Source organism: Scatophagus argus, chromosome 3, assembly GCF_020382885.2.
Source record: "Scatophagus argus isolate fScaArg1 chromosome 3, fScaArg1.pri, whole genome shotgun sequence".
Taxonomy (NCBI): domain Eukaryota; kingdom Metazoa; phylum Chordata; class Actinopteri; family Scatophagidae; genus Scatophagus; species Scatophagus argus.
Genome location: NC_058495.1, coordinates 18,197,470 through 18,214,613, shown reverse-complemented (window position 1 = coordinate 18,214,613; position 17,144 = coordinate 18,197,470). Strand labels below are relative to the sequence as shown.

General features: G+C 42.3%; 1 protein-coding gene across 3 annotated transcripts in view; it reads right to left on the bottom strand.

The window, feature by feature from the left end:
* LOC124056681 (lysyl oxidase homolog 2A-like) overlaps nt 1-17,144 on the bottom strand; it is a 25,594-nt gene extending 8,450 nt beyond the window's left edge. For 2 of the 3 annotated variants that reach the window (XM_046384362.1, XM_046384361.1), the window contains exons 1-6: nt 16,920-17,144; nt 14,833-15,145; nt 12,439-12,614; nt 5,542-5,750; nt 2,966-3,182; nt 1,663-1,846 (exon numbers count right to left, since the gene is read on the bottom strand). In XM_046384362.1, coding sequence (XP_046240318.1) covers nt 1,663-1,846; nt 2,966-3,182; nt 5,542-5,750; nt 12,439-12,614; nt 14,833-15,145; nt 16,920-17,129 — 1,309 coding nt within the window. In that variant the 5' untranslated portion in view covers nt 17,130-17,144. Of the gene's footprint in view, nt 1-142; nt 177-1,662; nt 1,847-2,965; nt 3,183-5,541; nt 5,751-12,438; nt 12,615-14,832; nt 15,146-16,919 lie in introns of those variants that run through there. The other variant, XM_046384363.1, reaches the window with a different exon arrangement.

The window sequence follows — 17,144 nt, the reverse complement described above, 5'->3', positions numbered from 1 at the left end:
GTCAGATTTCCTGCTCACAACAATGACAGCGCAGAGGAAGCAAGCAGTCAGCTGTGTCAAATGAAAATGTGACACTCGAGGCCTGTAAAATAAATAAATAAATAAATAAATAAATAAATCTCCCCCTGCTTCTTTTTTTTACAAGTTTTAAAAAAAGTCATCTCAGTGTAGCAGAGTTTCCACAATAACACGTGCGAGCTCCATGCTGCTTTCCTTCCCACGTGACTGGTCAGGAATGTCGATGGAGATGCCTGCTCTGCAGCTACACACTGAGACGCATGTGCAGGCAAACGGAGGAAAATAAATCCAGAAAACAGGAAGAGTGCTGTCGTAATCACACAGTCGCTTTCCAGCTCCGACGGATGATGATAATAAATTCAACAAAGTAGAAACTGACCTTATTTATTAAATGTGTGACACAAAAAAGTCATAATAGGGCAAGCAAATCTCTCAAAATTGGTTTGTATGCTTTATCAGGTGAAAAATACAAGCATATAGAAATACATAGATTACAAGAACTAGCACTGGTCTCCCTTTCAAATCTGGAAATCACTTTCAGTTTTATTGGCATTCCTGTTTGGCCCACTTCAGGGGCTTCTGAAAACAAACACAATCAGCTATTTCAAGTCCACAGTCTGTGTGTGGCACCACTTTTGGATCCAGTGGTCAACGCATAAAGAAATCCCTGAAATAACCTTGTGTACTATTCAACAAAGAATTCCACCTCTGAAACCCATAAAGGCTGTTTTCTTTGCTGGAACATTTTGTGCGCTCTTGTGTTTTGCTGTGAGAGTCAGCCAAAAAAACTCGTTCCAATGCACATATGATTCTTATAAAGCGGTGGTATATTCTATTTCACAGAATCAGGTTCTGGGTCAAGATTTAAACATGAATGCGCTACTCCGTACAATCCCCAGTGCCTTCATATGCTGACTTAAGGTCTAGACTGATTGAAGTAAGAGAAAAAGCAGGTACAGAAGAAGCCATAGATAAGGTGGAGGTGGAGGTCTCTCGTGTCAGCCCACACCTCTCATTTTCACAGCTGGGAACGAGTTCTGCCTGAAGTTGTGCTTCAACTTTTGTTGAGTCATAAGTGCTATAAATGTAAAGACTCATCACAGGTAGAAACCTGTGAACAGGTAAGTTCAATACTGTCTCGAGATGGTGAATGTGAGGAAGAAATGTTACAGTTACTCTGTACAGATACGACCAGCAACCAGTCATCGATTTTTGAGGTCTTGTTTAAAACACGATATTTTTCTTAAATAAACCCATAACATAAGCATGTTTTGCTGAGGATCCTTTAAGTTTGGACACAAGGATATAAGGAACTGTGACACTGTGAGCAATGTAATGGAAACATTTTGAGGAGTAACACACTATCCATCTATCAGCCTGTTTTTGAATTGGTTAGGGCAATGCGATCAACTTAACCTTAAATGTGTGGTAAGTTGTTCTTTAATTATAACTATCATATCAATAAATACATAAATAAAAAATCTGATTGGATTATGTAATAAATTACACATGCTTTTGGTCTATGATTTGTAAGACTCCTAACAATGCTTTTTAACTAATTTATTTCTGCGTGCTTCAGGCTCCATATAAGAGTATGCAGCAATGCTGTGTTACTGGGTGACTGACTGATCCATAGAGTCATACCTTGTCCCAGTCGGGCGCCTGTCAAGGCCTCTTTGGCACTACCGAAGCCCAGCTCTCTGCACACCACGGTGGCAGCTCGAATGTTCCAGTTGTCATCACACACCGTCCCCCACTCCCCGTTCTTCAACACTTCCACTCGCCCCTCGCCAATCATAGCTCCGCCTCTTAGACGCACCAAGGGTTGCTATGGGAACAGTCCACCGAAAACTAAAATTAGTGAAAATGTTTCAGGGAACACTCTTGCAAATTATTATTGTTAAAAGCTACAGCAGTTGAAGAAGTTTGACTTTACTTGATTCATTTACTTTAGTGAGTCGGCTCTTGTGATTTAGACATAATTGCAATGTGCAGCATCATGTGACTAGCAGGGGTACTTCAGTAAAATGTGTAATATTCTTAATCAGTCATATTTTAAATATAACAGCATTGCAGATCCAAATAAAATGACCTGAAAGTACAAAAATAATTTGTTCCTTGTTTTGCAGGCTACAGAAAATGGGTGTTACCTTTATAATTACTTAACAAAAAAAACCCCAATAAACACCAAACAGGAATTCTGATAATTTTATTGTATGGATGACAGATGTTCAGCGTTGATCCATTCAAATGCTTCCAGGTGAAGGAAATGCTGTAATCCAATGCTGGAATGTAACACAAACTCATCCCTGTGCTTACATTAAAAATATGAGAGGTTCTCATGATGGAGTAATAATGCAGCCATCGCAAGGCTGATTCAGAAGTAATCTTCAAGAATTTGCTACAGAACACAAACATATGGTGTGCGTGAAACTAACGTCAGCCATATGGTGCCATAAAACGACTTGCTGAGGTGTCAAGCGGTCTGTTTATATTTTTCAGTTCATACTTCTTCTCCCACAGGGGAAGACTCAGTCCACCAGATGGGATTACTTTCAATAGAATACATAACTATTCTGACAAAATCATCTAAATCAAATGCAAGTGCTGACCTGATCTGCCCTCCTACATGACATGCCTTCCGTATTCGCTCAGTGATTTACCGATTTGATGCATAATATAGTTTGTATTGCACTTAAAGCCCAGTTTTCCTTCCAGTCTCATTATTTATTCAAGTAAGTTGTCTGTCCTTTGAGAAAAGCCACCAGGACAGATTCTTGTACATTAACTGAACCTGGCTAAGCAGCCGAGTGCCTGCTGTTCCCACAAACACTGAAATAACAAGCAAAGGGATGACGCAGAAGGGATGACGGCTGAGTTTAAAACACAGGATTTCTAATGTTGCGGAGTGACGGAACTAAACGCTGATCCCCACAATCTGACCTACCTCCACCCTGTAGGCCTTGCTGAAGCCGGGGCTGACGCTGGGAGCAAAGGTACGTCCAGGAACACAGCTGACCACCACGGGCATGCCCTGCTCACAGGTGCGGTTGCCCTTCAGCTCTATCTCTCGGCCCAGCTTACAATTGGCCAGGTCAGGCTCGTTGCCGGTGCAATTGACAGAGAAACCCCAGTAGTTCTTCTTACGGCGCTTGGCCAGCAGTCTGAGAGAATATAATATAATACAGTAGTGCAAATTATTACAAATGATACTGTGTGATTTTTCTGCTCATCTATATAACATAACATCGCTTTCATCCATATTATATAGTATTTCATTGTTTTTTGATGAATGAATGTTGACATTTTCCACATTTTCAGGGTCCCATGGGTTTCACTTCAGGCCCAGATCTGCAGTCTTGAGACTTGCTTCATAAAGACAATCCATCACAGTGACATGTAGAGAGCTGTTTTTGTTATTTCATGTTGTGTCATCATTGCATGGTTATGCTGTTGCATAGAAGTGTACCACTTGGTGTGCTTAAGTGCTAATTAGACAGCACAAGGTTCACGTCACACAATAGCAAAGAAGAGCTTTCAGAAGAGTCTACTTCCATCTGCGATACCTAACAATGGTGACATGTATGTGAAGGATTTTCTGTATAAAATGAAAAATGATTTCCATACCACAGAACAGTTGAAAATCAAAGGTTTGACATTACTGTAAAGACTTTTAAAATCAATGTCACACCACAGTATCACTTCATTCATGTAGAAGATCACATAAAATATTTTACTATTCTTTCTCACACTAAAATACTGAAGCATTGTTTTATGGGAAGTGGGAATTATAGTCATTTATTGTGAGGCATTTAACAATGCCTATTCCATGCTGCACAATGGGGCAATTGTTGTGAGAATACCTTAACATTCTCGCAACCCCCATACTTGAATGGAAGTCATCATCTAAGGGTCACTGAGGAACCCAACAACAGTGGACCTTGAAGCAGGTCCTGGCCTTAGAAGAAGCAGGCCATGTAATGAAACCAGCATGAGCTTCATTTACAGCCCTTCTTTCAGCTTCTCCAGATGCTGTAAACACAATGCAGCTCCAAATCAGTTTTAACAAAAGAATTTGTGGTCCGTGAAATCTGAAGAGATGTCAACTTTTGGTTGAGAGTTTTAATTTTGTTGGACTGCTTTCGGGCACATTTGGTGAATAGTGCTGTCCTTTGATACTCCTGATAAAAGGCAGATTGAATGCAGTCTTTCACCTCAATAAAACTGTGAAACATGTGAGACCTTTGAAGGATCGCACGCTGTAAAACCACACAAGCTTTGTGATCTTAACTGATAAACAAAAAACCAAATATTCTTTGCCGGTTCGATGCTTCTCGTACTTCCTTCAGTTATAAATGCACCCACTTGTTAAATTTACACGTCAACAGATGAGATCATGCCTACCAGAAAACACAATTATTTTAAACCAAAGTTTTTGCTTTAGCATATCATAGACGTTGTTAAGATCCAGCTGCAGCACGTGATCACCCCGATGACTCAGGCTATTTGTAAATAAGTTTATTTGTGATGTCTCTCTGGTCTTGATCTAACTGTGGTTGCATTGTGGTTCTGAGAACATTTCAGAAGACTGTGGAGACCAACACTGACTGGATGTGCATGATAAATAGATTAGGCTAATTAGACCCATTTGTTCATATGCAAACTTCACTGAAGACCAAACCAGCCAAGATATGTTCTCCTTGGAGGGCAGGTAGCCTCATTTATTTCTAAATACAAAAATTTTTGTTTCTTGGATACTTCAGACTGACCTGTTTAAGGGAGAAACATGTTGTTCTCTTTGATGCAGTTACCAGATTTGCTCATGTGGTTGCTCTCTCGTGTGCTGTAAACATCTGGTTTGTTTTGAACTTCAGTTGCCTTCTTAGCAGATAAAAATTATAAGACACAAAGTGTTCTAGGAAATAGCTGGCTTTGTGTTAGGGTACTTATTGAAGGTGACATTTCAGAAGGGTAGCGTGTTCACACTCAGAGGGAAACAATTCAACGCAGCCAAAAGAGCCACTGTTTCACAGCGTATTGCATCAGTTGTTTACCAGTCAGGCCCATCCTTCATCCTCTAAAACTTCCTCTGGCAGTGTTTGGTTTCTTGTCAAGAACCGCCGGCCTCGAGTTTGTTTAATCCCAGTGTGCAAAATGGATGAAGTGTGGAGTGATCAAAGCATAAACAAACATGGTTATGCAACATTTCCTAACATCGGCTTGATACGGTACAATGTTCCTTAAAAGACTAAACTTGAAAATCAACCATTAAAAAAAAAAAAAAAAATGAAGGTAAAAGAAAAAATATATATATTTTTACTTACTTTTTTTGTTTTGTTTTCTTTTACACAGGTGTGAGTTTAAAGTGATTCATTATATGATGTAGCAATACTCAACTTCCATAAGCTAAACTGGACTCAACTAACTCAACTAATGTTGAAGTCCAACTCATGTGAACGCTGTAATTACATCTAATTGGCTTTATTTAAACCATGCTGCTGGCCCCCCGGTACCATTACTCACTTGTAGGGCCGTGTGTTCACGCGTTTCTCTCCAGGGAAGCCGTACATGCCACAGATGACCCTGCTGTTCATCGCCGTCCACCCTTCGTTACAGATCTGTTTCCACTTGCCTCCTTCTTTCACCTCCAAAAAGCCGTCAGTGATGGGAATCCTTTTCCTGTGAGAGTAAGTGGCCCTGATCCTCACGTCCTCCACCTGCACCGTCACACCCTGAGAAACACAGCACAGCAACGGAAATGTTTCTTCACTGAATTCCGTAACCCAGATAAGACTGCTCCAAGTGTTTAATCCAGCAGAAGGTTCCATTCATTCAGAGCTGCTTTAATTGCTATTCATAACATCAGATACCAGCATCAGTCAAACACTGGCCAAAGACCTGATTGCTGCTATATAATAATGCATGCATATTCCTTAAATTTTATTTACACTTTACCTAATCTTTATGAAATCTTTAGCCATACTAGCTCAGTCTCAGTCTAGAGTAAAAACCAATATCTCAACAATTATAGGATGGACTGTCATACATTTTTATTTATGATTCACAAAGGAAGAATCCTCTTAAGCTGCAAGCTGTCTAAATGACAAGAATGTTATTTAGAGCATTTGTTATTTGTATTCTAGACTTCACACACAGTCAAGTCACAGTCAACACAAGTCAAGCTGAAAAATTTGAAGATTTGTTTGTGAAGATCTTTGTTTAAACTTGTTAAGTGCAGCCGAGAGGCCTTAGGAGGTTGGACGAATGTCTGGAATTTTTCATCCATCTTTGTTGCGTCTTCAGCGTTTAGGGCTGAGATATATGGGCCTGCAGGGAGTTAGCGGACAACATACATCAAACATGGCAGCACAGATCTGTCAAAAGTGTTTTTGTTTCCGCAGAAAAGGAAAACTTTAAGGGAATAATTACTAATTCATTGCTGTTACCTAAGCGATGAAAAGTTACTGGATATTCACATATAACGTGGAATGTATGAATGTTATTATTCTCACTATGAGAAAGAGGCCAGAGGTTGGAATGAACTGCCAGGGCACATTAGGAGAAACAGTAGTATTTGAAGTAGTACTGAAGGCTTCTTCAGGTAACCGATAGGAGAAGTTAAAAGAAAAACTTTATGCATGAAACTTTAATTATAAATCAAGATTTTAATCAATCAAGTAGAGGCTCTGATGACTTGAGGTTGTGAATGTGTCTGAGGGTGGTCTTCTAAAAGAAAGGGCCGTAAAGCCAGTTGTTCAAACTCGGGGTCACCAACCACAGTTTGTATCATGTGTCCTGAAGACTCCTAAATCAGGAAGGAATGGTAACCTTTGACCTCTGGGGCTTTATGGGAAAACAGCTACCTTATAACTCTGCCATTGTTCAATTCCCTCCAAGGTCTGCAGTTTGTTCCTGGCTGGCTGTGAGGTTGCACTGCGGGTGCCAAAAAGGGCCAAAACTCTGAGCTGCTTTTTGGTATGCAAATGCTGATCTCAGTACTTTTGTAACAGCCAACTTCTTGAACTCTCAAAAAAAAAACAAAAACCCAACATCCAGGCAAGACTCACTGAAATATTAAACATTTGCCCACAGGGTGGTTTCCTGAGATGGCGTCAGCCTGAGGGAATGTTCAAGATTTCAAGGTCTCGAAACACTTAAGACTGAAATGCAGGAGGAGCCAGAGTCAGACTGTTTCTACAGTGACCCCAGCCCTCCCACTGACCGCAGTGGTTAGAGAGGGTAAAAACCACTCTTTCATGGAGCGATTCCTGCTGGCCATAGCATGACATGAGTGTTTTCCATCAGTGCCTGGCGGGATTTGAAGGTGAGGAAACGTGATCATGTTCAGGGACCCGATATTCTCAATTTAAAAGCTAACTTAGTGCTTTGGTTTACTTTATTTCAATAGAAAAAAATAATATGTTTCTTAATTAAGCTTTTTAAAGTATACAAGGTACACAAAAAGAAACACGGAAAATAAATGTGAAACTCACACTCATAAATGGTTAAACTGAAGTGCACCTAATACAGAACATAAAATCACTTGTGAACAATCAAAGTGAAGCCAGGTGTGAAGAGAAAATACCAGATAGGACCTGCACAGGTATGAGGTGAGTATGAAATGGGGTACCGAGATGTGACTGACCACTGTTGCATTTGGCACAGACAGAGGAAACTGTCTGTCTGAACGTGTGAGTAAAGCAAGAAAAGAGGACAGATACCCACAGCTGGGACAAGTCCAGGCGTTTCCCCCTCCCAAACCCAGACCACCAGACATAAACTCAGCATAATCCGGTTTGGCCAAGGTCCATATCTACACACTGCTCACTTTTTTAGCACTCTTTGGAGAAAAACACAGGAAAATTACTGCACAGCACAAAGAGTACGGACCCATGACTATCTGTTTGTTCTGCGTTGAAAATTTCATAGTAGCAATTTGGAAATCTGCCCACCAGCAACACTATATTATATCATGTTTTTTATTACAAACAAAAATGTGGAACTACTGCTGAAGCACGGGAAATCATTATCAAATCAATCTGATCGGGATCAGTGTGGTTTAGATGTCTGATGGAGGTATGCTATGAAAGCAGACTTTCATGTTGCAGGTCATACTGTTAATGGTAATTATTAATAAAGTTAATTTTTACTCAGTCATGTATTCTTGGTCTTATTTATAAATGGTGACATTCCTCAAACGGTTCTAAAAAAGTGAGCTTTGACCATCACTGAGCTATTTCCAACTGGGGAGCAGACTTGTTTTTCTGACTGGATCCCCCCTCGGTTGGTAGACGTGTGAACATGAGACTTCGGTCTAGCCAGTGTCTGACTAATGCTTCCACTACTGTGCATTTCTTCCGCTTTATTCAGCCTTCCAGACCCGCTGCACGTTTATCAACACGTGTTCCCAAGACACTCGCCTACATGCACCCGCCTCACCTTGCAAAACATGGCAAGTATGAATGATGAAGCCACAGTTTAGATGAAAAGCACAAGAACAGCAAGCCTCTCTGAAATGACTTTCACACCAGCCCCACCCCTCTTTCTGCCTCACTGGCCCCCCTGTTTGCCTGCCTGCCTGACTGACTGACTGATTCGACTGAGGAAGTGTGTGTGTGGGTGTGTGTGTTGGGGGGGGTATGATTAGCCTTGTGCGTTGCATCTGGAATATCTATCAGTGAGTGTGCTGCTGCCATCACGGCAACAAAATGGATTAGACTCTACTAGTACTATAGATGGACTAGACTCACACACACCTAATCTCAAACTGGGAGGTTAAATTCACTGCACAAAATTGCTGGTAACCAATATTTCATAATCGAAATGCTGAGACGCAGTTAGCTGATCTTGACAACAGCACGACTGACTGTTAGAAACGGTCGTGCCACACACATTAGTCACAACAACACATACTGTATGTTCACTGCAGTAATAATTTTTAACTTTTTTTTATTGACTGCATCTACAAACCCAGCCTTACAACAGCCTTACTATCTCCATCCCTTGAGTCCTCTTGGTCTGCATTCAAACGGCTTCTTCTCACATAACTCTCGGCAAGAAAGCAAGTAACTGCACTTCTTCTGAGTTTCAATGGTTTGTACTGAAACGCTGAGACGTCACAGTACACCAAATTGTGGACAAGGGCTTTAACTTGGTTAAACATTCCTCTCTGAGACTTTGTTTTTCAGCGTCTTACGGGCACCTTTATCTTACATATGAATAGAAAAAGTTGTGTAACATCAGAAACTTTAGTCTTGAGGCATATGTGCACAGCAGTAAGTCGGCACAATGTGTATGAATAATGAAAGTCTAGACGTTAGGCACTCTGTAGTCCAAAGTAGAGCTAAGGCCCACAGTGGGATCCAGCTGTTGAACATGTGGCAGATCGGTCTAGTATTCTATCCGCAGGAGAGAGACTGGCTTCAGCCTTCTGACACGCATCAACCTTTTCTCCCCTCGATCACTGTCCCCCTCACAAGCCTCCTGCATACATCATGTTGGAGGCCAACTTTAGCTCGGGTTTCCTCTGGTTGTATAGCAGCGAATGTGGAGAACTTAAATTCTTGTAAGCAGACGCGGGCACGCCTGATGGAGAAGTGCAACCTTTGCCCTGTTTAGATGTGCAAAGCATCAAAAAGCTTTTAAGCGCCGCATTCTGTTATTACAACTGGCTTCTGACGTCTTTGTGTTGATTCTTGATGTAAGTGTTTGGTTGGAGTGAACATACAAAGTGGTGTTGTGGGCGACTGCAGCTGTTTTTGGTGCTCATTTTTTTCTCATCCATGTGAGAAGAGTTTTATTTAGCAAATGAGCCCGTGGACGGTGATGAAATGTGCATGTTGCACATCACACGTGAGCAATAACCAAACGTGGCAGGGCTGGTTGAAAAGTCCCCACTAGCACATGATAAACAAAGTTTAGTCTGCCATTTTGGTGTTAGTGGTTCTGCTGACAAAAGTAATCCCACTGCCTTCACAGAGATGAAAGACTTCATCTGCCATAATCTTCTCCCTCTGCCACAAATAAACAAATGATAATAAATAAAGCATTTTTATCTGATTAGACAGACAAAAGACTTCAGGGAGGGTCTGTGTGGCATTAGATGCTGCATGTTAAAATAATTAACATTATCGATGAGAGTGATTCAGTCACCCAGGAATGCATGCTCTGTTGTTGTGTTAGGTGTGTTACGTAACTAGCTGCCAAAGGCTGGCAGGGGTAAGAGACCTGGCTTTCATCCTCAGAGGACAGATCAGTAGCAGACCAGCATTACTTCCACAAAGCAGCAACTCAGAGGTTAAAATGACGGTTAAGAGCTCGAGCTGTCTGATAAAGACGCTCTGAGATTAGTTTTCAGTAAAACTCGATACTGTCTTTAGATTTTGAAAATTGCTAACGCCTTAATATTAGTTCTGTTTATACTGTATGGCGGCACGTCTTCGACTGCAGCTCGTGCCAGTGGAAGCTGCTGTTTTCATTAATGACAGACTGATGTTTTCAGTAGACTGTCATTTGTGGTCAAAGCTGAACTTGCCAGAGTGAGCGGTTCTGGTCTTATTCCCACATACTGCAAAGTAGTCTCATGATGTAAACAGCCTTATTGTAGTATGAAGCAACTTTGTGACCTGTGGGTTCAACCTGAAAGACAAACTACTCAATACCTAGTCGAAGACGTTGCTGGTAATCCAAATTCGATAACTCAAATTTAGAATCTTGGTAAACTACTCTATTCATATTTCAAACATTTAAAGATCAACTTGGAAACTGTACAGCATTCACACAGAGGCAAAACTACAAATTGCTCCACCCTCGACCTCTACTTGAAGTGTAGCACTCAGTCTGTTAGGGTGTTAACTTTCCAGATTGAACACAGTATGTCAATTCATGAGGTGAATAAACAGGTTGAAGGAACAGTGCTGCCCATTGCTGACGTCAGCCCAAGTGTGGTTAAAGAGGTGTAGCTACACCTTTTCTCCTTCCCTCCCCCCCCCCCCCCCCACCGCGACTTGAAAGGCTACGGACAGACCAGAGAAATATTTACAGGGTGGGAGACTTAGTGGGAGAACCTAAATACACAAGACAAATAGGGAACAAGTGGGTGCTGCTTACATACACGACCTGTCAAAATAAGAACATTTTGAATAGGGTTCAGTAGTTCAGGATTAAAAATTTTCTCCTGTTGTCTGTTCCTCCATTCCCATGACTCAACCGGGCATGAGAAAGATATACAGGGATTTCAGATGCTCTCCTCAGGCGCGTTGTCTTAACTGAATCCAGTAAAGAACACAGTCACAGTTCTGGCTGATATAGAGTCTGGCAAAACAGCCGACCTCTAATATGGACAAACAAACAAAATGCAGAAACAGTCCTCTAAGCTGCCACAGAACAGTTGCTTTGTCTCTGCGATTACAGTTTAAATAGGGAAACCCTACGGCAGTGACTTTTAATAACCTTCTCTCTCTGACAAGCTTCTGCCCCTCCCTTTCTCCTGTCACGTTCACAGACCCACAGCAACTTTCCATCCAGCACATAAGGCATTCTCTACAGCCAGACAAGATGGTCTTCCTCCTCTCTGAGTCATCTCCAAAATCTCCCAGGCTGCAGGGTGGGGGTCTGGTGTGGGCAGGGACAGACTAAGAGGAGCCCGGCAAAGTCATTAGTGCAAGTGGTGGAGCGGACAGCTTGACAGTATACCCTGACTTGTGGATCATTACACTAGCTTCCTGTCACGACAGATGTGAAAAACTCTCGTGCTTTTATTTTTACTACTATTTTTTGATTACTAGTTTCTATCCAAGCAAAGAAAATAATGGAGATTTAAGGCACAAACTCCATCCATATTTTATACAGCTTTTAGTCCTTACGTTCTGATGATGAACTTAGGAAGGTCTCACTCACAGATTCACAAATACCTGCTGAAACCCAGTCCTTGTCTGTAAAGAGATTATCTGTTCAAGGTTGATATTTCATTAGTTTTAGACATGTTTCATAATTTAACAATAGTAAACTACTATGGACAGACTGAAGACTGAAAAATATATTGCTTCTCTTCCCATCCCCGGACAGAGACACACTGCATTCAATCCACTGATCTGATCTGATCTGATCTGTCTGCATTACTTTGGAAAGTTGGATGGATTTGAAGAAAACATTCACTTGGAACTGCTTGAAGCAATCCACTATGACAAGATTTTTCTTTCATCCCAAGCCTATCCCGGTCTCCTTCTTTTTTTATAAATACACACCTGTTCATGTTACGAGTCTATACTTGCACCATGTGTGGATGTGACTTGACTGTTATCAATTACGTGATGAAGCAATCCTACCCTGAACTTTATCTGTACTCACTGATCTGTTTACGGTAGGTGTCCTGTTTGTATGTAGAGTTAATTGTGAGTGTGTTGCTCCATGGGAACATACCTCATCACTGTCGGTTTGGTTCCGGTTAAACTTGAAGCCTGGAATGCGCTTCTGGTTGCACACAACTCCGACGTCCTCTGAATGTTTGCAGTCAGACACTCCGAAGCCATTGGACTGACACTGAGCCAGGCTCTTCTCTCCACCAGTGCAGTGCACGTTGTCCAGCCAGATTTGACCTGGAACGCAGAGAGGAAAAGATGCAACCAAATGGATATACCTTGTTATGCAAATAAAGATTTTCTTGCAGGAGACCGAGTGAGGAGTTCACCAATTTTCAACGAAATAAAAAAAGAATTTTTGACTTATGTCTGTTTTTTGTGATAGCAAACTGAATATCTGGGTTTTGAAGGCAGTGACTTTCCTTGATAAGAGATTAATTCATGAGAAATTCTAAACTGAAGAGTGGTTACAATGTCACACCCATCTGAACATCCTTTTCGACATTTCAAATGAAGTCCAGTCACAGAGATGCTACACCTACTCACATGGCGATGTGTTTGGTCAACATAACCTGATGCATTCTTTCAGCCAGAACCTTCCCAATAAATGTTGTCATGGCTGAAACGGTTCATCTGCTCTACAGCTGGCCGTTTTGAATCAGCAGTGAGGGAAACCACATAACTGTGGCCATGGAAACCAGCAGAGGACTGCTCATCACTCTGACAATCCTCAACATGTTTTCTGAGGAACATCCTGATCATACCAAGAAAGTGACTGCAAGATATCCGCTCCCACAGTCACCTCCTGGCAGGGTGACAATTACTTCTGGAACATTTTTCACAATAAGAGCCAAGTCCTCTGGAGTTTAAACAAGGTAGTTTCTGAACGAGAACCAGCTTGGTCTCAGTACACCTTCGTATAAACCAATTGCCAGTTGTGATGAATCCGAATTTCTGTGTTAAAACTTTGCAGGTCTTATGGGAATGTAATTTCACAAGCCAGCAGACACACTGCACCGGGAACCATGAATTTTCTGATTGAGCTTTTATTGGCAGTTTAAGCCGACTCCGTAGCCCACACTCAAAATCCTAACTGGACGGAGCACAGTGTTCCTACGACCATCTAAATAAAACATCTTGCACAGCTGTAGTCAGTCCTGTTTTGAGTCTGGAGCTGAACGGCCATCATCCTTTCAGATGTTTGTCATGTATCGGACACATTGTTTTAATGATTGCAAACAACAGCCGAGAACAGGCAGCTGAGGATCTGATTTGAATGTTCCTGCAGGAAAAACACCCTGCATCCAAAAGGGATGTCCTCGTACTTCATGTAGTCTTGTCTTTAACTAAAATCACTTGGTTGTTTCTTCCACTGCTGCATAAGTCATCATGATGGGAAATGGAAAAGTCCCTTGATCACTTTTATAACCACGTGTCTCCACTAACAAGAAGATTACACAGATAAAAGCAGTTTCCATTCATTCACGTGTGCACAGCCAGTCTGGGCTCCAAATTACTCTCCTTTCAAAATCTACAAACTAAACATTTATTTGCCAGGAAAAAAAAATCATTACCTAAGAGTGTTTTGGTGAGTCACTAGAACTAAATGGCGAAATGTTTTCTCTGTATACATTCCATATTAAAAATAAACGCCCTGCCCCTCCTGTTATGCAGAAACAGTCTTTATATACCTAAGCCAGCGCTTAAATGCAGTTCAAACATTGGTCTGTCTGCACAGCCATATACGTCAAACTGCTTGTTAACTGTTTCTAGTAAAATATTAAACACATGCAACATTATGAATGCGGGGTGTATGACTTCATGAATGTGAATCTTGAATGATGCCTCTGGCACTTTGGGACACAAGTAACTCAGTTAATTACATAACTTCTGAAGTGCCTGGCTGGATGTGGCCGACCCACTGAGAAAACATGCGCCTTTAACAAGGGACGCCGCGTTAATTAACAGCTACCGACTGACATTTACCACCAGCAGCCAGGGTTGCAGAGTTGGGAATCTCATCAGCGTTTTTACAGTGATGGAGGAATTTGTGCATGACAGACTGAGAGGAGGTGAGATTACGTCTGTGTGTGAGTGTGTGCGTGTCTGGTTTCCAGCCCCACCTCGTGCTCAGAACTGATTGGAGCGTCTCGGTTCTGCTCTAATGGGGAAACCAGCGCCTGAGGGTATTAGCAGTCAGACAAGGGGAAATGTGTACCTCATTCAAGGATTTCCATGGAATATATGAATCTGTATGAAGAGATATACTGCCTTTGGATGTGCGTGGCTGGCTGGCTGGCAGTTTGCTGAGATTAACGCCTAATAACCCTCACCTCAATTTTTTATACAGCTGACTGATGATTTTTGGATGGTTTTGGTGAGATAATACAGAGCTCGGATCAAACCCTTTAAAGCTAACACTTCCACTAAATTTCTAATGAACTGCTTCTCCTACCTTCTCCTCTTCCGTACTTGGCTGACGGCAACCAGGACTCGGCACCCACAAAGCCAAGCTCTCTGCACACCACTTGGGCGGCGTAGATGGAGAAGTCATCATCGCACACCGTCCCCCACTGTCCATTGTGGAAAACTTCCACTCGGCCCTCGTAGTGTTTCCTCTTCTCTCCAGCTAGACGTAGCTGGATTACAGGAGTGCCAGAGTCTGACTGGGCGTTGCACAGCACCCACAAGCACAGCAAGGTGAACAGGAAACCATGGATGGCACCTGGGCGCAGCATGATGCAGGACGAGGGAGGAAAGACACTGATCTAGAGGGAGAAAATAAGACACCAGTAATATAAGATATTTTAAGCTTTATTACACCACACTGGACCACACTAATTGAATATTTCTAAATGAGATGGACTTGAAAAGTAACATCTTCCAATTCCAGAGTTTTACGTTGCTAGCTGAACGTTGCAGAGGCAGAGGGTAATTTGCACTGTGTATGGTGGTTTCAGTAGAAAGTCTTGTGCAGTAACAGTCTGGCTTGGCCCTCATCGGGCTCCTCTCGACCCCTCACTGGCCTCTCTGCAACCATAAGCTCGTGAGTCACCAAGAGAATTCAAAATCCGAGAAAGTGTGGGTGAGAGGGTTATGTTGTTGAGACCAGGATTCCTCTCTCTGTCTTTATGACAGCTTAATGGAGAGCAAATGTGGGCTCCTGCAGGGTGGGTGCTTCCACTCTCATTTATCTGCTGATCTGTGCCTGCAGGCTGCGCAAATGAGCTTCAGAGGGAAAGCTGACTCCACCTCAGTATTTCATTGCAAACCATGAAAGTGTCAGCGGAGTGACCAAAAGCCCCTCAGGTTGGAATGTTTCTGGAGTAATGGGAGGGGAGGAAGACAGTGAAAGTGAGGAGACCTCCACGTCCATAAAGGGGAAAGAGGGGGTGGGGGTGGGGGGCTTTCCGGGTTGACGTCATAGTAACAACCAAACAACAAACTGCAGAGCATACAAGCTTGAAAAACAACTAAACAAAACACTGTCACACAGTGCACGGCCGATAACTCGTTGGGCTACGTGGGACATCAGCTTGTGATCCTCAGAGCGAAACATCTGCTTTAACTTCCCATGAAAGGAAGTTCAGCAGGAGGAAGGAGATACTTTAACCTGAGCTTTTAATATTACTTCCCAGCAGTACTGACAGAATGAAACACACATAAGCTTTAAATCAGTCCATCAGGGTTCAGAGTGCACTTCTGAACAGCTCTGAGTGAATCAACATCACTGCAGACAACGACGTTTCAACTCAGCATACTCATTTATGCAACACGGACGCTTCTCTTGAGTGCATGTTATGTATGTGCAAGATGACACTGCTTAAGTAACAGTGGAAACACGCCCACTTCCTACAGAAGAATATTCACAGTTAACACTTTAATCTGCGCAGAAACGTGACTTATGTTTGCAGCCGATTCCAAAAAAGGGGAGAACACAACGTTGTAGAACATTTTAAACGCGCAGTCTTACGTAAGAACAATAGAGCCAAACAATTAAAACAAAAAACTGTCTGTCAGTGCCAAGTGTCAAGTCAGCTGGAAAAAATGTAAAATTCCAAATGCTGAATTTATTGTTTTCTCAGCAAAATGCAGTTATTACTCTCTTTAAAAAAAAAAAGAAAAAAAGGAAGCACAAATCAACCATCAAGTGCCTTATAGTCGTGACCCGCACACTTCCAAATATTAACAGAGGGTTAATATTCAGGAAAATCGTCCAATATTAGCACCTGCGTAAGACATTTTGGATTCGAAATTAGACTATTACTTACACACTAAGACAATTTACCACACTGTAGTGAAGTTAGCCCACGTCGTGATGAAGTTTTATGGGCTTTATGCCAAACAATGAAAAAACAAAAAAGAGTGGGGGAGAGTGCAAATCCACATACACGTCTACGTTTCTGAAGTCGTTCAAGAGGACAAGAAGCCCGAAAAACCTAAACTTTATAAATAGTTTTGCTCTCTCAATGCACGTGCGAACCAGCTTCCAATCAGTGGTCGCCTCGCGTGAGATAACCTGAGGTGAAAGGAAACACTTACTTTGACAGACGAAGAACAGGCTGCACACCCTGTCCAAGACGCAGACGTCTGGAGGTTTCCAACCTGCTGGAGAGGATGAGACGTGAGGCAGCGGTTCTTTGTCCCTTTAGTACCCTCCTGGCTGTTTCCTCTGCTCCCCTCACAGCTGGCCGCGCGCTCCCGTCCCACGCCTCGCCACAAGGAGCAGCCAATGAGAGGCCGCCTCAGCATCCTGAGCCCGCCCAC